Source organism: Chiloscyllium plagiosum, chromosome 48 (genome assembly GCF_004010195.1).
Source record: "Chiloscyllium plagiosum isolate BGI_BamShark_2017 chromosome 48, ASM401019v2, whole genome shotgun sequence".
NCBI lineage: Eukaryota > Metazoa > Chordata > Chondrichthyes > Orectolobiformes > Hemiscylliidae > Chiloscyllium > Chiloscyllium plagiosum.
The window spans coordinates 2,426,403-2,447,628 of NC_057757.1; the positions used below are offsets into that span (position 1 = coordinate 2,426,403).

At 44.4% G+C, this 21,226-nt stretch overlaps 1 protein-coding gene across 12 annotated transcripts in view; it reads right to left on the reverse strand.

Annotated features, from left to right (window-relative positions):
* Positions 1–21,226, reverse strand: part of cntrob (centrobin, centrosomal BRCA2 interacting protein) — a 49,361-nt gene that overhangs the window by 12,879 nt on the left and 15,256 nt on the right. For 11 of the 12 annotated variants that reach the window (XR_006310314.1, XR_006310313.1, XR_006310316.1 and 8 more), the window contains exons 6-14: positions 17,565–17,681; positions 16,308–16,424; positions 13,355–13,453; positions 11,680–11,916; positions 9,884–10,030; positions 8,093–8,226; positions 6,691–6,816; positions 4,282–4,453; positions 710–1,481 (exon numbers count right to left, since the gene is read on the reverse strand). Coding sequence is in view for 6 of the 12 variants with exons in the window: in XM_043683474.1 (XP_043539409.1) it covers positions 710–1,481; positions 4,282–4,453; positions 6,691–6,816; positions 8,093–8,226; positions 9,884–10,030; positions 11,680–11,916; positions 13,355–13,453; positions 16,308–16,424; positions 17,565–17,681 (1,921 nt within the window). In the remaining 6 variants the exon portion in view is untranslated. The remainder of the gene's footprint in view (positions 1–709; positions 1,482–4,281; positions 4,454–6,690; positions 6,817–8,092; positions 8,227–9,883; positions 10,031–11,679; positions 11,917–13,354; positions 13,454–16,307; positions 16,425–17,564; positions 17,682–21,226) is intronic. The other variant, XM_043683475.1, reaches the window with a different exon arrangement.

Genomic DNA, 21,226 nt, shown 5'->3' on the forward strand with positions numbered 1-21,226 from the left:
GGGAAGTGGGGGGGAAAGGGAGACGAGGGAGGGGTATTCACACATGGAATGTGGGCAATTAAGAGTCAACTACATTACTCTGGGTCTGGAGTCACATGTAGGCTAGACCAGGTAAGGGTGGCAGTTTCTTTCCCTAAAGGGCATTAATAAACCAGCTAGGTTTTTCCGACAATCAATAATGGATTCATAAGACCATAAGACATAGGGGCAGAAACTCGGCCATTCAACCCATCGAGTCTGTTCTGCCATTCAATCATGGCTGATAAGTTTCTTATCCCCATTTTCCTGGTTTCTCCCCTTAACCCTTGATACTAAAGAACAAATCTACCTCAGTCTTAGATATAGTCAATTTCCTGGCTTCCACAGCCTTCTGTGGCAATGAATTCCATAGATCCACCACTCTCTGGCTGAAGTTTCTCCTTATCTCCATTCAAAAAGATCTTTCCTTTTCTCTAAGGCTGTGTCCTTGGGTCCTAGTCTCTCCTACCAATAACTAATTCATGGTTATCAGTAGATTCTTACTTCCAGATTCTTTGTTGAATTCAAATTCCACCATCTACCATGGTGGGATTTGAACCCAGGTCCCCAGAACATTTGCTGGATTTCTGGATTAATATTCGAGTGATAAGACCACCAGGCCATCACCACCCCAAAGAGGGAGAGGTGCAGAGGGAAGTAGGCTACCTCTTATGCCCAGGTTCTGCTTTACCTGTTACCATGGTCTCATCCACCTGTGGCTCCAGAGGCTGGAAGCTGCCGTGGCTGAGGAAGCTGTAATTTAACAATTGGCTGAGGTCTTCCAATGATGGATGGTAGGGCAGCAGAGGGAGCATCATTGACTGATTCTGGCTCTGCTCAGAGAAACACAAGTTCCCAGACAGTGGTGGCTGGTCACCACAGTGCGGGGGACCCTGCTGCGGGTAACCTCCCCCTTTCATCAGGGGCTTCAGAGTTTCGGCAGCAGTTGAAGCCAGCGTATGATGTCTGCTGAGGTTGTTGGGACACGGGTCAGACTCCTGGTCTTTGGCTGCCATCGATGCCAGTTGGTGAGAGGGAGCCTGTACCACAGGCTGCAAGGGAACGCCCTGAGGAAAGGAACCATGGAAGCTATGACCATCCAATGTGGAATTATCCACGAATACACAAGCCTCTCGGTTAGTGTAGGAGGGTCGTCCGCCCTCAATCCTGTCTCCCTGAACCTTGCAATCTGGAGCCAGCGTGGAGAAATGGGATTCCTCCCTTTGGCTGACACAGGTAGAGTTCTGCAGTTTGACCAGATTCTTGTGCACTTGGGCGCCAGACGCATGAGTGTCCCTGCTTTCGGAGGAATGCTTCAGCCAGTCAGTGTCTGAGGTTGGGACAGGGTAAGGCACTGTAGAGGAAGACGAGAGATCTGAGTTGTTGATGGCTTCCGAGGCCGATGTTGTGCGGTTAAGTTCCGTATAAACAGGCACTTGGTTGTGACGAAGGGCAGGTTGCTGCTGGAGACATTAACACAGAGTTGTTAGAACTGTCACCTACCAAAGAATGACTTACAAATAAAAACACATTTGTATTACCTTAACGTAACGTGGGATAGAGGCATAGCAGAGCTGGAATGACTCCTCTGCACTCCAGTAATAGTGCTTCCGCAGCAAGGCATAGAATTACAATGACCCCAGGAGTTTGACTGTCAACCAGTGCAACCAAAGTAAGCACCCATTAATGTAACAAACACAGTACAATCCAGCAATGACATTTAACACGTTTAACATCAAACTGACAGTATTGAAACAGGCCATTCAGACCATGCTGGTATTTATGCCCTCCTTTAATCCCTTCCCTTCAAAGTTCTTTCTCCCTCTTATTTATTCAACATCCCCTTAAAAGTACCCAAATGATTCACTGCAACCACTTCCAGTGGCAATGGGTACCCAGAGAACTGGAAAAGAGGTTCCTCCTGAGTTTGTTAACATCTTATTGATGGCCCTTAGGTCAGGTCGTCTCCACAACAGGAAACATCTTCTCAATGCCTCCTCCATCAAAGCTTTTCATCATTTTAAATTAAGCATCAGCATGAAGATTATGTTAAATCTGTATAAAACACTGGTGCAGCCTTGGCTGGAGTAACTGTCTCCTTGTGGGCACGACAATTTAGAAAGGATTACACTTGAGGAATTCTTCCTTGTGGTTACCTCTGACTTCCTAATCCAAATGAAGATGAAAGTCACTGATGATTAATATACTGCCTTTTTACAAGGCTTCATTATCTCCTGATTTATTCTCTGTCCTGCCAAGTACTACTACTTGGGGTCCTTTAACCTCGTCCTGACAGTGTGCTTTCGTCCCTTTGTTATTTCTGACCTCCATTAACATGGAATCTATAGTTTCTGGTCAAAGATGTTTTTTGCTGTTGCCTCCATACCTCCGAACCACCACCCTTTCCCTCCTGCCTGTGCTTTCAAAAAGTCACATACCTCTGAATATTTAGTTACCAGCTTTGATCTCCTTGTAACCATGTCTCTGTAATGGCTATAAGGTCATATCCATTCACCTTCATTTGTAGCATCAATTCATTTATTTTATTCCAAGTCCAATGCAATGGAAAACATGCGGGTAGGACAAGCTGGAAGTCCCCACAACTCAAACATCCACACCCAAGTGGCCTGCAGCAAGTGATTAGGAAGGCAAATGGGAGGTTGGTATTTGCTGCAAGGGGAATCGAGTTAAAAAGTAGCAAAGTATTGCTGCAGCTCTACATGGAGCTAGTGCGACCACATCTGGGAGTACAGAGTTCTGGTCTCTTACTGAAGGAAAGATATAACTGCACGAGTAGCTGGTCAGAGAATGTTCACTTGACTGAGTCTGGAGATGAAGGGGTTTACTTTATGACAAAAGATCAAGCAGTTTGGATCTTTACTCAGGAGAAAGTGAGGACTGCAGATGCAGGAGATCAGAGTCAAGAGTGTGGTGCTGGAAAAGAACAGGTCAGGCAACATCCGAGGAGCAGGGCATTTGATGTTTCGGGCACAAGCCCTTTATCAATGGGATTCCTGATGAAGGGCTAATGCCCGAAATGTCGATTCTCCTGCTCCTAGGATACTGCCTGACCTGGATCTTTATTCAGTAGTGTTTAGAAGAATGGGAGGTGACCTTATTGAAATAGACAAGGTTCTGAGCAGGCTTGATAGGGAAAGCACTGAAAGGATAGCAGGGATGTTAAGGATGGCACAATAGCTCAGTAGTTAGCATTGCTGCCTCACAGCACCACGGACCAGTGTTCGATTCTAGCCTTGAATGACTGTCTATGTATAACTTGCATGTTCTCCTTACGTTAGTGTGCGTTTCTGTCGGATTCTTTGGTTTCGTCCCACAGTCCACAGATGTGCAGGTTAAGGTGGATTGGCCATGGGAAATTGTCCCATAGTGTCCAGGGATATGCAGGTTAGGCGAGTTAGCCATGGGAAATGCAGGGTTATGGGGATAGGATATCGGGGTGGGTCCTGGTGGGATACTCTTTGGAAGGTCAGTGTGGACTCAGGCCAAATGGCTTGCTTTCACACTGTAGGGATTCTATGATGTTTCTCCTTGTGGAAGATCATGTGGTCTCCCATATAAGATGAAAAGGAGAAGAAATATTTTCTCCGGTGGTCAGTTTTGTGAACAATGGAAGTGGGGCAATAATTATATTCAGGGCTGAGGTGGAAAGATCTCTGATCAACAAGGGAGTCAAGGGATATTTTCTTCTCAGGACTATTACCCTCTGGTGAGCTTCAGTTGGAAGAACATTTTTTTTCCCCCATCTGGGGACCCTATAGCCTCAATATTGTGATCCTTCATAGAATCAGATAATCCGTACAATGTGGAAGCAGGCCATTCAGCCCACTGAGTCCACATTGACCCTCTGAAGAGCATCCCACCCAGATCCACCCCCTACCCGATCTCTGTAACCCTGCATTTCCCATGACCAATCCACCTAACCTGCACATCCTTGGACCGTGGGATGAAACTGGAGTGCCCAGAGGAAACCCACGCAAACACAGGGAGAATATGCAAACTCCACACAAATGGTGGTCTGAACTGGAATCGAACATGGGTCCCTGGGGTCGTGAGGCAGCAGTGCTAAACACAGATACTGTGCCGCACCCTGTTAAACAAGAACATCAAAGGTCAAACGGGGAATGTGGCATTCTACAAATAAACAAATTGGCAGGCCCAAGGGGCCACATGATCTCTCGCTGCTCCTAACTCTTGTGTTCAAGTCTACTGGGTGTATGTGTGAGGCATCTTTCGGCCACGTACCGAGAATCTCTGGAGGCCTGGGGGCGAGTCTTCGGACATCAGCACTTTCAGTGCTTCGTTCCAGTGTGTCTGCATCATGCTCTGCAACTTGATCACCATCTCACCTCGCTGCACCTCCAGCTTCCTCTTAGTGGTGAGGAGTCTGCCCATCTCCTCCTGCACCTTCGCCAGCCTACAGCCCGTCATGCAAGAGAGGAAGACTTGCAATTAGACAGCACCCGTCAATGCGATGCCTCCCAAAGTAACTTACAGCCAATGGCGTACTTCATAAAAAGTGCAGTCACCATTATGAGGCAAAAAATGCAACAGATAAACTCTGTCGAGCAAGAACGGGATTGCGATCAAAATTTACTATTGACCATGATCAAGAGATAATCGTCAGCTGCAGGACGCTGGGGCAATCTTCACCGCTTTCTGTTGTAACAGTGGTCCTATGTCAAACTGAGAGGTCTCTGTCTATTGTCCCGTTTCAAAGGCAGCACCTCAAAGGGTGCAGCTCTCCTTGGTACTGCTCTGGGAAGCTTGGCCTGCTCGAGTATCTAGGTGGGGAGCTGTGTAGGCAAATAAAGTACAAACATAGGATTTCAGAGAGCTAACACAGAAATTGCTGGAAAGGCTCAGCAGGTCTGGCAGCTTCTGTGGAAAGAAATCAGATTCAAGGTTTTGGACCAAAAACATTATCTCTGGTTTCTCTCCACAAATGCTGCCAGACATGCTGAGCTGTTCCAGCGATTTGTATTTTTGTTTCTGATTTACAGCATCCGCACTTCTTTTGGTTTTATATCAGAGAGCTAATTGCTTTCAAAGAAAACAAAACATATTTTCTGGGTTGATTCCTTAAAAGTTTTCACTTTTTTTGTGTTAAAAAGGAATTTGCAAGGCTTTGCTTAGTCTGAGATTTTGAGAGGAGGTGGTTTGAGAATGGTTGCAGAGACAGAGGCAATAGGTCTTGAACCCATGACCCGTTACTCTAGATTGAAAGACTGCATTAATGGGCATTAATATAGGAGTTGGGAGATCATGCTGCGGCTGTGCAGGACATTGGTTAGGCCACTTTTGGAATGTTGTGCGCAATTCTGGTCTCCCTGTTATAGGAAAGCTGTTGTGAAACGTGAAAGGGTTCAGAAAAGATTGGCGAGAATGTTGCTGGGATTGGAGGGTTTGAACTAGAGGGAGAGGCTGTACAGGCGGAGGCTTTTTTCTCTGGAGTGTCAGAGGCTAAAGGGTGACCATATAGAGGTTTATGGATGAGAGGCATGGATAAGGTGAACAGCCAAGGTCTTTTTCCCAGGGTAGGGGAGTCCAAAACTAGAGGGCATAGGTTTAAGGTGAGATGGGAAAGATTTAAAAGGGGTCCAAGGGACAACTTTTTCACACAGAAGGTGGTACATATACAGAATGAATTGCTAGAGCAAGTGGTAGAGGTTAGTACAATGGCAACATTTAAAAGACATCTGGATGGGTACATGAATAGGAAGGGTTTAAGAGGGATATGGGCTTAACGCTGACAACGGGACTAGATTAATTTAGGATACCTGGTCAGCACAGACGAATTCGACAGAAAGGTCTGTTTCTGTGCTGGATAAGTCTTTGACTATGACTCTATGACAGAAACTCTGTCCTCGTCTACTGAGCCAAATGACTGTTGTTTGTAATATGGATGCCGGGATTGGGGGAAACAAGTGCAAGAAACACCCAGCAGGTCAGACAGCATCCATGGAGAGAGAAACAGAGTTATTGTTTCAGAGTTGACCATCAGCTCTGAAAGGAAGACATGGAGCTGAAACACAAACTTGTTTTCTCTCTGCCCAGATGCCACCTGACCCGGTGAGCATTTTGGAAACCTGGTCAGCATGGACAAGTTGGACCGAAGGGTCTGCTTCCACACTGAACATCTCTATAACACTATGACTGAGATCCAGTGACCTCGGTAGACTACTTACTTTGATTAAACAGAGTCTCTGGATTTTAAGAGGCTTTGCATGATGCTCATCATCATGAAATTGTTCACTCCTACTTTCTGTTGCTGTGCACTCGTACCAAACATTGTCTGTTCTACTGTGGGTAACCAATACTGGGAGCTTCAACAGACTATTCCCAAAGTAATATTTGGACATGGGCGTCGTTGGCAAGGCCAGCACTTCTCATTCATCACTAATTGCCCTTGAACTGAGGGCCTTATTTGGTCATTTCAGAGTCAAATCACTTTGCTATAGATCTGGAGTCACACGTAGCCAGACCAAGCAAGGACAGAAGATTTCACATAATAAATCGCAAGCTACAGGACAGTTGGGAACATACCAGGCTGTGCAAAAAGGCCAAGCACCACAAAGGAGAATAGAAGGAGGGAGCTTCAGTGGCAATCAAAGCAAAATAGAAGTAATTTTGTTTTAAAAACAAACCCCCTACCTGATCTCATACCCCTCAGCTATGCCACGGTGCCTCTCCTCTCGCTCCTGCAGTTCCGATTTGAACTCAGCTAGCTGCTTACCCATCTCGACCTCATGCTGTGTAGCCATTTCCATGATCTGTTTCCTAAAGAGCAGGACAAGAAAAATCAGACATCACAATCTCCAACAAGAGCAAGGTGTTTTAGCCACAAAGCTTAAGTTAGCATCCTTGGGGATCTTGTGGTACAATGGTAATATCTGTATCTCTGAGCCAGGAGGTTCACATTCAAGTCACATCTGAACAGAAAATTAGAAAATATCTCAGATCATTCAGAAAACTTGCTCCAGGTTTGCAGAGTCTGGAGTTCTCGGGCTCTTGTGGTGAGGTGATAGTGTCCCCACTCTGATCAGGGGCTCTGAGCTCAAGTCCCACTTCCTCCAGAGGAAGACAATAACATTTCTCAACAGGTTGATTAGAAAATAACCAGTAATAAATATCGTCCCACTCACAGGTCGACGCCAAGGCAGACATCCAGCTCACGTGGATTAAAGGGACGGCATGCAATCCATAGCTGAATACACTTCCTCCTTCGCTTGATCAGTAAAGTCCCACACATACACCCATTTGCTTCCAGCCCTCACCAAAAGGGCTGTTGTAGTATAGTGGTAGAATCCCTACCTCTAGCACAGAAGGCTAGGGTTCAAGTCCCAACTTCTCCAGAGGTGTGCAATGGTATTTCTGAACGGGCAGTTTAGAAAACACCATTCTTTTTTCTAGATTCCATAATGGCTCATTGTCCTCATCACAGTTTACAATTTTTCAAAAGTTAGGATCGATTGCAAAATTTGAAAATTAGCCCTCTTTCAAAAGTTCTAGATCATTTGGACTGGAGGCTAGCTGCCAGCGTGAACTGGGTTAGAAGGACCATTGTTCTGAACTCTATTTGTCTAATTTCTAATTTATTCTAACAATCTGCAATGCTGGACTTCTTAATTCTTTATTTTCTAATTTTTTTCCCTAAGAACTTGTGGTGAAGAACCTGTACCTTTCTGCCTACAATGGCGCCGTACAAGGCGAATTGTAAACTTTTCACTGTAGTCATCTGAATATATGTGACAATAAAGCTAATTAATTTATTTATATCTCTCCAGCCCCCTACCTTTCCAAATGCTAACCCTCATGCATGGGCTCTGCTGCTAAGTGTTTGGGTAAGTATCATGGACAGCAGGGTGAATAAAGGGGTTGCCAGTTGATATTTGTGTTTCCAAAAGCAGCCACGTAAGAAAACTGCTACTCTCATCTTTACTGTACGAGAGCATCGTTTGTCAAAACTGGGAAAATCAAAAGAGAGGGCGTGGGTGACAGCAAGAGGTAGTTCCCTGAACATAGCCAGCACGAGCAGAGGGAGGGGGACATTTACCTGAGCTGCTCCCGCACAGCGGCCGTCTGCCGGATGCTGTCTTCATGCACGGCTGCCAGGCGCTCAGTCACCTGCTGTTCCAGGGCCATCTTAAACTCTGTCTCGCTCTTGACCCGCTGCGATTCAGAGCGTGCCTGCAGCAGGGACACATGCAGCGTTAACACTCAACTTGGCTTGTTTGAGTGCAGGGCGCTTACCTCTCAAAGCTGAGCCTGCATTTGTTGAGTTCGCCAGTCTAGATCAGGACCAGAAATCCTGTCCCATCCCTCCTGGCTAACTCAGATAGTACTGAACTTCTCAGTCAGCCTCAGACAGTTTAGTACAGTTGTCTGTTTGGAATACAAAGACCAGGAAACAGAGGGACAATCAAATGTAGATTACAATGAAAAATCGGTCCCCCTCTCTGCTCTTTCAGTTCCAGGGACAGAGTGGGAGAATGGAAATAAATGGACGCAAAGGGCCTATTTGCCTCCTTCTGTGCTGCTCATGACTTTATATTCCATCCCTTCATCTGTCTGCTCTCTCCTATTCGGCCTCATGGGTTAAGTGCAAGACTGCTGGATGGCTTTCCCCTGCTTCAGAGGCACGGAGTCCTACCGAGCACCAGCTACTGGCTCAGCAAAAGCAAATTCACCAGACAACCTCCAAAGTGTCAGGGCTGGAGGGTTTGAGCTGTAGGGAAAGGCTGAACAGGCTGGGCTGTTCCCCTGGAGCGTCGGAGGCTGAGGGGTGACATTTTAGGAGGTTTATAAAATCATGACGAGCATGGAGAGGGTGAATAGACAAGGTCTATTCCCTGAGATGGGGAACCCAAAACTAGACGACATAGGTTGTAGGGAAAGGCTGAACAGGCTGGGCTGTTCCCCTGGAGCGTCGGAGGCTGAGGGGTGACATTTTAGAGGTTTATAAAATCATGATGGGCATGGAGAGGGTGAATAGACAAGGTCTTTTCCCTGAGATGAGGAACCCAAAACTAGACGACATAGGTTTAGGGGGAGAGGGGAAAGATTTAAAAGGGACCTAAGGGGGAAACCTTTTCACGCAGAGGGTGATACGTGTGTGAAATGAGCTGCCAGAGGAAGTGATGGAGGCTGGTACAATCACATCATTTAAAAGGAAACTGGATGGGTATATGAATAGGAAGGGTTTGGAGGGATATGGGCCAAGAGCTGGCAAACAGGATTAGATGAGGTTAGGAATACCTGGCCAAGAGCTGGCAAATGGGATTAGATTAGGCTAGGATATCTGGACAGCGTGGGTGAGTTGGACTGAAGAGTCTGTTTCCACGCTGCACATCTCGATGACAGTCTTGTTGCAGAGAGGATGAGGAGACTGGGCCAATACTCTTTAGAGTCGATCTCCTCAAAACAGCCAAGACTCTAACCCAGCTGAATAGAGTGGATACCCAAAGGTTGTTTGCCTCTGGCTGGGAATCTACAACACAGCCCTGGGATAAGAGAGATACTTGGTCATTTAGTCTTGAGATAAGGAGAACATTTATGCTCAATGAATTCTGAATCTACACAATTTTCTATGCCAGATGGGTTTGGGTGCTTTTACTATTGAGTATATTTAACACTGAGACAGATTTTTGATCTCTCAGGGAATCGAGGGATATTAGGAGTGGGTGGGAAAGTTGAGTTGAAGCCAAAGATCAGCCACAATCCTACGGAATGGCGGAGCATGCTCGAGGAGCTGAATGGTTTCCTCCTTCTCCTATTTATTCATTCCTGGTTCGATTATATGCAGGGCAGGGACTCTGGTCAACCGAGACATTAGAAAATTTCATACCTTGACCAGGCTGAGCTCCATCTCCAGATTTTCCTTGTCACGTTTCGCAGTGTCCAGCTCAATTTCCACTCTCTGCAGCTCTGTTTGGACAGCTCCAAGGACTTGCTGCGCGTCTTGTGCTCGCTGAGTCTCACGTTGAGCAGTTGCCTGTACAACAAAGGCAGAAGCAAAGCTTCAAGCTGTAGTAGGACTTGTACACCTAATAGTAGGGTCCTGGGGACTGTTACTGAAAATAAAAGGACCCGGGGTGCATGTTCATAGTTCTTTGAAAGTGGTGTTGAAGGTAGACAGGATAGTGGAGGTTATTGGCACACTTGCCTTTATTGGTCAGTGCACTGAGTATAGGAATTGGAATGTCATGTTGTGACTGTACAGGATATTGGTGAGGCACCTTTTGGAATACTGTGCTCAATTCTGGTCTCCCTGCTGTAGAAAAGATGCTGTGAAACTTGAAAGGGTTCAGAAAAGATTTACAAGGATGCTACCGAGCTTTGAGTTATAGGGAGAGGCTGAATTGGCTCAGGTTATTTTTCCTGGAGCATTGGAAACGGAGGGGTGACTAAGGAATCTTAAATCTTATTGAGGTTTATAAAATCATGAGGGGCGTGGATAACGTAAATAGACAAGGTCTCTTCCCCAGGGTGGAGAAGTTCACAACTAGAGGGCATAGGTTTAGGGTGAGAGGGGAAAGATATAAAAGGGACCTAAGCGGTAACTTTCACGCAGAGGGTGGTGCGTGTATGGAAGGAGCTATGAGAGGAAGTGGTGGAGACTGGTACAATTACAACATTAGAGGAAGTGGTGGAGACTGGTACAATTACAACATTTAAACGGTAAATGAATAGTAAGAGTTGAGAGGGATATGAGCCAAATATTGGCAAATCGGACTAGCTTAGTTTAGGATATCTGGTCGGAATAGACAGGTTGAACTAAAGGGTCTGTTTCCATGCTGTATATTTCTATGACTCTCAATGGGACTAGGTTAATTCAGGATATCTGGTCGGCATGGAGAAGTTGGACTGAAGGGTCTGTTTCCCTGCTATACAACACTATGACATGCCAGTAAGGCAGCGGAGGAATTGATAGATGGAATTGAGGGTGAGAGAGATAAACTAAAAGGTGGTAGAACCAGATTGAGATTTGGTGGGGGAACAGGGACAGAGAAATGCGAAGAACTTTGCTTTACCTTTTGGCAGCAGCTGCGATTTAGAATGAGTACCTATAGATGATGGAATCGGATTCATAAGAGGATTTGGATAAATACATGATGAAGGATGGAAAAATAATATAATTACAGGGCCGTGGAGAAAGGACAGAGGGAAAGTGGGATTAACTGACTCTTTCACAGCTCCAGTGCAGGGATGATGGCTGAATGGCCGCCTCCCACAAGTTAAAAACTCGCTCTTTGTAAGCACATATTTGAGACTTATTCCATAAAGGTTGAGCAGATTGGGCCAGTTTTCACTGGAGTTTAGAAGAATGAGGGGAGACTTTATTGAAACCAATAACATTCTGAGGGGTTATTTCCTCTCAAGGAGCATACTAGAATCAAGGGTCATAGTTTCAAAATAAGGATTTGCTCAGTCAAGGCAGCAATGAGAAGGGATGTTGTTTGTTAGATTTTGGAATTCTCTTCCACTCATAGCAGTTGAGGTTGGATCATGAAATATATTCAAGGCTGAGTCAGACAGACATTTGATTGGCAAAGATTCAGGTATGGAATTAGAAACCTTGCGCTTTTTAATGGTTATCCGCTCTTAATTTGCTCTCTCTCTCTACCCCACCCCCTACTTCACCTTCTCTTTTTCCAGCTGCTTCTGAAGTTCTTCTTCCTGCTGTGTGATCCTCTGTTCCAGTTGCTTCTCGCGTTGGCTGCTCGCCTCTCGTTCCTCTGCAAGTTTGGTGCGCAATGCCTCAGCTTGTTTCCACTCATGCTGCCTGCTGCTTTCTGCCGCCTCGTAGTCACCCTGAAGCCTCAGGCAGAGCTGCTGCTCCACTTCCAGAGCCTTCTGCAGCATCTGGTTCTGCTCCTCCTATGGGGGAGGCAGTGGAGGAGGGGAAGGGGAAGAAACAAGGAGAAAAGGTCAGAGTGGGGCAGGGGCACCAAACGTCGGTGGGGAAGACCAGAAAAATCAAGTCATCGTTACATTTCTGTTCGTAGTGCATTGTAAATAAGTCATCGCCACTTCACTGAAGACCAAATATACTGAAATGTGAAACAAAAATTCTTAGAGGGCTTTATTGCATGGATGTTGATCTGGTTGGAATTTGAAAGGGGAACTCAATCTTAGGATAAGGGGCCTCAGTCTTTTAGAACTATGATGAGGAGAAATTCTCTCAGAAGTTTATGATTCTTAGCAATTCTCTACCTCAAACAGCCATGGTTGATCAATCATTTGTTGAGAATATTCAAGATCCAGTTCAGTAGATTTCTATGTTCTAAGATGGTTAAGGAGTACAGGAATAGGAGAGGACTGTGGCACTGAGATGGAAGATCAGCTATGGCCTGGTTGAATGGGACTGTAAGTTTGAACAGCTGAAAGGTCCCCTCCTGCTCCTATGTTTTATCTTCCCTTATGTCCATTCTTACTATCTCTCACCTCTTACCCTGCTCTTTTGTATTCACTTCTGAGTGAGAAGGTCACAAGCTTAAGACCATCTCCAGAAATGTGCACACATACTCCAGACAGACATTCTCAGAGCAGACTAGACCTTGGTTTAATAGATCACCTGAGAGACGATACCTCTGGCAGCACAACACTCCCTCAGTATTGGAACAGACATGTTAGCCAACACTATTTTTTCATGTCTCTGGTGTGGGGCTCAAAAGAGAGGTGTTCATGGGGCTAAATTATAATTCAACGCTTTTACTTAAGACTGAAAGAACTGCAGATGCTGTGTAAAGCAGAAACAAATATAGAAATGCTGGAAAAGCTCAGCAGGTCTGGCAGCATCTATGTCAGACGTGCTGAACTTTTCCAGCAATTTCTATATTTACTCAAGTAATATTTCATCTCCCATACAAGTTAACCCCTGACCTTGGACCCAAAAAGCCTTTATTGTGGGCGGCACGGTGGCACAGGGGTCGGTGTGGACTTGTTGGGCCGAAGGGCCTGTTTCCACACTGTAATCTAATCTAATCATATACCTTGTGCTAGTTTTGGAAGTAGGGATTCTAGTAACAGTCTTCTTCACAATTACTCCCATTTAAACGTTATAAAACCAAGGCAGCTGTTTCGTGAGTGTGTTCAGGACCATGGATAGCGACCAGCGCCAATCTCGTTTCCAGCACTTCCAAAGACCCGGCATGGATTTCAGTCCCTCAACATTGTTACTCGTGTAAAAGCCAATTTCCTATTGTAAAAGGATTTGTTCTCAAACACCCAATTTTTAATTCAGTACATACAGTTCACAGTAATGGTATTACTCTCTAAAGTTGGTATCAAGCCGGGAATGTTTATTTTTCCTTACCAACATGCCCCGCTCCTCCTCCAGCAGACCCCTTTCTTGTTGCTCCTTCATCATGGTTTGGTTTGCTTGAGATAAACGCTGTTCCAAGTTGAACATGGCCTGGGCAGAAAGCAGAAATGCTGCGTCACTTTATCATCATCTTCTGTTGGATGCAACAACTCTCTCTGTGGCCCTTCAACAAGGTTTTGGCTACAGTTTACTGGGGAACTGTGACCCCAAACCCAGTTGATACCCTGAACCAGCAGAACAGTTGAGTCTTGAACATTGCTGGAAACAGTGACAAAATCAATTTAGTTTCTCAAACAGTGCACTTTACCCAAGAGGGGCTTGGTTAGCTCAGTTGGCTGGATGGCTGGTTTGTGATGCAGACTGATGCCAATAGCATAGACTCAATTCCTGCACTGGTTACTCTGAAGGACTCTACTTCTCAAATTCTCCCATCGCCTGACCCTCAAGTTAAACTACCACCAGTTCTTTTTTTTTCCTTTCTCTCTCTCTCTCTCTCCCTTTGCTCCTATAGGACTATGGCAACGTTAGCTTCTGACTGGATTGACAATTAACTAGAAGCAAGATACATTCATATGCAAGGGCTATTTCTTTGAAACCAAAAGAATACATTCAAGCCTTGTGCTTTTTTTGAATTACCCAACATCTCAGGAAGTATAAAATTCCTTGTGGCTTTCTACATGGCAAAACCTTGGTCAAACAAAGTTGAGTTGCCAGTCAATCAGCACACCTTTCTCTTGTAATATGAATTGTTAAGCTGCCAACCCAACAGTAACACAAAGAGGGGTGCAGAAAATTGGGAAAACCACTAACATTATATCACAAGTTTCCAACTCATCAGCATTCAGCCTTATGAGGATGTTACTACACAGGATACCATTCAGCCCATCGCTTCTGAGAGCTGGCCTTTCCCCTGTAGCCCTGCAAGTTTTCCCTGTCAAGCATTTAATTCCCCATTCCGAAGACTGCTATTGAATGTGTTTCCACGGCCCTTCCCAAACTAGAATAACTCCCTGCTTAAAACACTTTGACGTCACCATTAGTCCAGATATCTAAATGAAAACCTCCCTTGAACTTTCAATAACAAATGTTAATACCATATCACTGGTGGTCCAATGGTTCAGTGGTTAGCACTGCTGCTTCATAGCACCAGGGTTCAATTCCACCCTCAGGTGACTGTCTGTGTGGAGTTTGCATATTCTGCATGAGTTTTCTCTGGGTGTTCCCATTCCCTCCCAGTCTAAAGATACACAGATTAGGGTGGATTGGCCATGCTAAATTGCCCCACACTGTCTAGGGATGTGCAGGCTAAGTGGGTCAGCCATGGGAAATGCAGGGTAATTGGGTTAGGAGGTAGGTCTGGATGGGATGCCCTTTGGAGACCATCTTCATTAAAGCAAGGTGTTAGCAGCATGGAAACACAAGGGAGCTAGGATCCTGAGTGGCAGCATTCCTTAAGAAACCAGTTTCTTCAAAAAAAAACACACTTGTCACCCTGGGGTGAAAGGGTCACAGAGACATCAGTTTCCCAATTCATGGCAAGGTCCAGGCTGGAGTTTTTGACAAGACTCAGTAATCATCACCATGGGAGAGACAGCCTCAATATCCTTAAAATGGAAAGCATTCGCATCATGCATCAGAGGAGAACTCTCATTCAAACATAGAAAATTCTTATAGGGCTGAACAAAGTAGGTGCAGGACAGATGGTTCCCCTGGCTGGAGAATCAAGAACCAGGGGACAGAGCCTCAGAATGGCCTTCCTTCACTCGGAGGACATTGAATTCTCTACCCCAGACGGCTGTGGAAGATCAGCCATGGACTATACTCAAGACAGAAATCAAAAGATTTCTAGCAATTAAATGTGGTTGGGGATAGTGCAGGAAATGGTGTTGAGGTATAAGATCAGTTATGAATGTACCTGATCAGCACAGAAGGCTCAATGGGCTGAATGGCCTTCCCCTTCCTCTATTCCCTAGGAAATGGAGGGCTAGGAAGATCTGGATGAATTAAAAAGATCCTTAATACCTGCTTATAGAGTTTGGTGTACAAGTTTGATAACATTCCCATGAAGGTCCTGGAGCTCACATATTGATGCAAGATGGTGACAAAATAGGACTCGCCAGCCAAAGCTAGTCGGTTTCTTTTTTTTTTCTCATCTGTGATTTCTTTTCTCTTCCTTTCATCTCAGCAATGTCCTGACGTCCTGGTCTCAGCATGGAACCAGCTATTGGCCTGGCGTGACGGTCTCTTCGCAGCTCAGTGTGATGGTCTCTCAGCAGCCTGGTGCTGCAGCTTCTCCGAGGACACAAAGTGGGGGTCTCACCGCAGCTCGGCTCGGCGATTTCCCGGCGGCCCGCTGCGGCCGTCTCCCGGCCTAGAGTGTCAGTCTGTCAGCCTAGCTGGACTTCCTAGAGGTGAAACCCGACACAGTCTACAGGCTAGGTAGCAACTGGGTTGGAAAGACTGCTATTCTGAATGTTTATTTCTTTATTTTTTTCTGATTTATTGACCAAATTCTAATTTGGTCTGTACTGTTGGACTTTTATTTCTTTATTTTTCTTCACTAAGAACTTATACTTAAGAATCCCTACCTAAGATGGTGCTGTTTAATGGTGACTGTAAATTTTTCAATGTACTTATTTGAGTACATGAGACAAGAATCCAAATTCTAATTTTAAATTGCTGCTGATAACCTAATGGGGGAAAAGATGGGCATCCAGGAGGCTTTCAAAAGGCTTTGCAGCAGAGTCCCAGTGTGACTCTGCGACTGACTGAATGGAGGTCAGGATGAAAAGGAATTCAAGGATCCTTGGTGTGTGCCCGCATCGTGCGTGTGCGTGTCTCGGATGGTGCTGTGGTAGGTGATGGCAGAAGCATGGACACAGAGGCAGGAAGAGAACACTGCACAGACATCTCACCCCCTCTTCATAAACAAAGCTGCTGCTACCTGTTGCTGCTTGCTGCGCCCCTTCTCTGCCGCCTCGCGATCCTCCTGCAGTTGCCTCATGGCTTCCGATTTCTCTGAATCGTGTTTCTTCCAACCATCCACCACCTTCACCAGTGTCTGTCCGTGGAGGGGAAAAGAGACAAATGCAAAACAAAACCACAGGAGCAAATTTGTTTTCCAGCAAAGAGATAAATAGTTTTAAGAATCCATTTTGTTTCTCCCACCAGAATATTAAACCAGTTCCACTTGATCCTCCTAAGTGTAAGTCATACAACACAAAAACAGACCCCTCAATCCGAGCTGACCATGATCCCCCCCCCAAACTAGTCCCACCTGCCTGTTCCTGGCCCATATCTCTCCAAATCTTTCCAATTCATGTACTTATCCAAATGACTTTTAAACATTGTAACTGTACACACATCCACCACTTCCACAGGAAGTTCATTACACATACAAACAACTCTCTATGTTAAGAAAAATGCCTCTCGTCTTTTTTAGACAAAAATAGAGATCACTGGAAAACCTCAACAGGTCTGGCAGCATCTGTGAATAGAAATCAGAGTTTTCTAAGGTCTGAGGAAGGATCACTCGATCTGAAACATTAACTCTGATTTCTCGCCACAGGTGTTGCTGAGCTTTACCAACAATTTTTATTTTTGTTTCTGATTTACAACATCTGGAATTCTTTCAGTTTTATTCTGTTTTTTTTTTAAAGTCTTTCTGCTCACTCAGTTTCACTCCACTGCCATCTCCCCGAAATCCCACACCTTTTTCGAATAACAAACCAATTCTGTTTTAAATTGCTCAGTTGAATCTGCCTCCATCACATTCTCAAACAGTGCACTCCGGATCCTAACCACTCACTGTTTTAAAACACAAGTTTGTGTCTCTCTTGATGCTTCTTTTGCCAATAACCACAATTTGTGTCTTTTCATTCTTGAGCCTTTGTCCAGTGGGGACAGTTTCTCCCCATCCAATCTGTGCAGACCCCTGGTGATTTTGAGTACCTTAATCAAATCTCCTCCCGTCCCTTATCTTCTTCAAGGGAAACTGTCCCAACTTCCCAAATCTGTTCATGTCACTGCAGTCTCTCATCCTACGAATCATTTTCGTGAATCTTTTCTGCACACTCTCTGACACCTTCATAGCCAGTCCTTCATTAGGAGACAGTCTCTTGTGCCCTATGATACTGCCCACTTCAACTATCCCTCGTGGTTACAGAGAGGCTGCTGAACTTCAAAACCGTTCACCTTTTACCTTATCCAGCTGCTCGATCATAATGTCTTTCTTCCGATCAGCTGACACCGCCACAGCCAGTTGTTGCTGGAGCTCCAGGATCTTGTTCTGAAGACTCTGAATCTGTTTCTCGCAGTGCTGTAGTTGGACGAAGCAAGAAATTAGACGTCAATCACAGCTCCACAACTGAACAATTAATGCCTGTATAATTCTGAGTGTTAGAAGGGCAGAGTCGAAAGGATAGACTGAACCATAGACAGGCCCATAGAAACAGAGGCTTCAGAATAAGAATGTTATGGTTTTTTTTAAAGAAATCAGCATTCATAAAACTAACATGAATTTCTTTCTGTCGCTTTTTTTTATAAACCTAGTGGAGGAATAAGCTTAGGGGAAAGTGAAGACTGCAGATGCTGGAGATTAGAGTTGAGTGCGTGGTGCTGGAAAAACACAGCAGATCAGGCAGCATCCGAGCTTAGGGGGTCTTGTGCCAGAGTAGGCAGCTTCCTTACCTCCGAGTTAGAAGCATCTGATACAAGTCCAACCCAATGGCCTAAAGACTAAGGAAGGTGAGTTCAAAGTGCAGGCTTGATTATCAACTTGCAAATCCTTCCACCCATGAAAGGCGCAGAGAGCAGGACAGATTTCTCATCATCCATGCTTGATGTTGAGTGCCCCCTCCTCATGCTATAAGCTCTGAATTCAGGCTAGCAATATATTCCGGAACAAAATCAACTACAAAATGCAGACATAAGCATGCGCCTTGCCTGCCTCGTATGTCCCTAAATGCATGAATTTTTCAAGTCTAAAGAAGGATAAGGAAAAGGCACCACATTGGCCAGAATATCAAGGTGTTTTTCCTGTGGAGTCACATGGTCAAATTCACCCAGCTGATTCCTAGGAGGAAAGGGGTTTGTCTTGCAAGGCAAAGCTCAGCAGGTTATGCCGGTAACTCAACGGACTTTAAGATAATCAAAAGTGATCTTATTCAAGCAAATAGGTTTCTGAAGGGGCTTGTCATGATAATGAAAAGATGATGTTTCTCCTCATCAACTTTGTCAAGAGTGAGGGGAGAGAGGCAGGAAAGTGAGTTTAAGGTCGCATCCAATCAGTCATTGAATGGCAGAGCAAGCATGAGATGAATGGCCTCTTCCTGCTCCTATTTCTTAGAAAAGAATGTCAGCCTTCAAAAAGGAAACACAAAAGTTGTTAGAGACAAATGTATTAAGATGCCCAATTTGCCTTTTATCTTCACAAGGTGTTTAGATCCTTTCTAGAGATGTACATATTCAAAAAAAAAACCTGTCACTTCAGCAAGACTGGATGGAATTTATTTACCTGAAAGCACTCTTGTCATAATCAACCTTCCAGAGATATCCCAGTGAGAAAGGAGGATTCTAGGAAGGGGACAAGCCAACTGTAATTAACCCGGCAGGTTAAGGATAGCATGAAATTGAAAGAAGAGAAACATACAATATGTCAATATTGTGGTAAGCCAGAGGACTGGGCAGGTTATAAAACCAACAAAAATGACCCAGCCAATGATAAAGAGGGAGAAAATAAATTTTGAGGGTAAACTTGCAAGTAATATCAAGATGAACAGAAAAAAAAAGCTTCTTTAAATATATAAAAGAGGAAGGCCAAACCAAACATAGCCCCTTTAGAGAATGAGTCTGGGAAAGTAATAATGGGAAACCACGAAATGGCAGAGAACTTGAATAAATATTTTACATTGGCCTTCATAGTAGAAGACACTAATAGTGTTCCAGAAATACTAAATAATAGAGGTAAAAAGGAGGGACAAAATAAATAGGTTAACCATCATTAGAAAAAAGTACAAGGGAAAGGGCTAAGACCAACAAGTCCGCTGGACCTGATGGAACGCGTACTAGGATCTCAAATGAAATTTAGAATTAGTTTTATTGTCACATGAACTCACGAATACCAGTAAAAAGTTTACAACTCGCCACTTATAGCACCATCTTAGGGACAAAGGTATCTAGGTACACATTCTTCAGGAAAAAAAATTTAAAAATGAAAAATGAAGAAGTAGCTATAGAAATAGTAGTAATCTTCCAAGAATCCTTGAATTCTGGAAAAATGCAAGAGGAGTAGAAAACTACAAATGTAACATATTTATTCTAAAAGGGATGGGGACAAAAAAGAAACAGGTAATTATTCATCAGTTAGTTTAACATCGGTTATTGAGAAAATGTTGCAAAAACCGAACTCCCATGCTTAGTGGGAATGCACAGGAATAAGTTTCTGTGAGACAGTTGGCAGGCAGTAATCGATGCAAGGAGTAAAAGATGAAGTGTTTTCAAGAACTTAATGGATTGCTTCTTCTTAAACCTCCCGAAGTTAAGTCATGAATCCTCTTTAAGCATCGCGAGACAGCAAGAACATGTAACCCATCTGAATGCCTTGATTAGATTCCTTGATTAGTCAAGGTTGCAATTCGTTTCTGGTATCTGTTATTCTATACATACCCCAGCCCGTACCCCTGGATTAGTTTCCAGTCTGTAGCTCACTTCCAGATATTTGTAATTCTACATACAAACCATCCCATACCCCTTGATTAGATTCCAGTTTGTAACTCACTCCCAGGTATCAATTATTCAAATATATAAACCATCCCATATCAATTAGATTCCAGGCTGTGATTCATTCCTCGGTATCTGTTACTTTATGCACAAACCGTTCTGTACTCCTTGATTAGATTCCAATCTGTAACTCATCCTGTTTTTTTATTCTATGGATAAATTCATGAACTCTTTGATTAAATTTCAGTTTGCAACATGTTCCCGGGTATGTATTATTTTATAATAGTGTAAAAGCTCCCTGAACTCTGATTAAATTCTAGTCTGTAACTTATTCCTGGGTACCTGTTGGTCTATGTATAAATCCCTGAACCCTCAGTTAGATTACATTCTGCAACTCACACCAGGGGAGTTTGCTTTTTTATATTTGACAGGTCAGAAAAAGGTCAGATATATCTGATTTGATGAGGCAGCACAAATCAAACAGAACTGATTTTGTATTAGTTTTTGTGAGGTCACACATTCCCTCACCATGCTATTCGGAGGGAATAAAGTTTAAGATCGGGTCAGCCACACATGTAGCTGGGGGAGTGCTCTCCAGGTTTTATCAGTGATGTAACCTCCCTGTGATACTCAGACTAAGGCCACATGAACCTAGGGCCACCTAGGGTTCACCAGAGGTTTTGTGACAGAAGCTGACCCCAAAAAGCTGCTTTTGGGTTGACAGCAAGTATCAAGGAGACAGGATCAGCACCTGCTAAGGGGATTAGAGGGGTGTTTGGCTTTTTAATACAACCAGCCAGCAAGTGAGGGAGCCAGGGCCCCAAGCTGCTTAATACCAATACAAGCTCCTTCTAGGCAGCTCACAAATAACCAGTGAGGTCAATAGAGCAGAGAAACACTGCAACACGTGGAAACATCCTCAATTCCACACTGACTAGGATCTCGTCAGAGTATGAGCACTATACTTGTCGGAGCATGAACCTGCGGCTGACAGAGATCAGAGGAAGACACAGGGCCAAAGCCTTTGCAATTTACTTCAAAATGAAATGCAGAGCTTTTCAAATTCCTGTTCCACTCTGATTTTAAAATACTCCCTTGGATGCCTCATACAGCCTGGCTCTTTACAGCTTTATCACCCAAGTA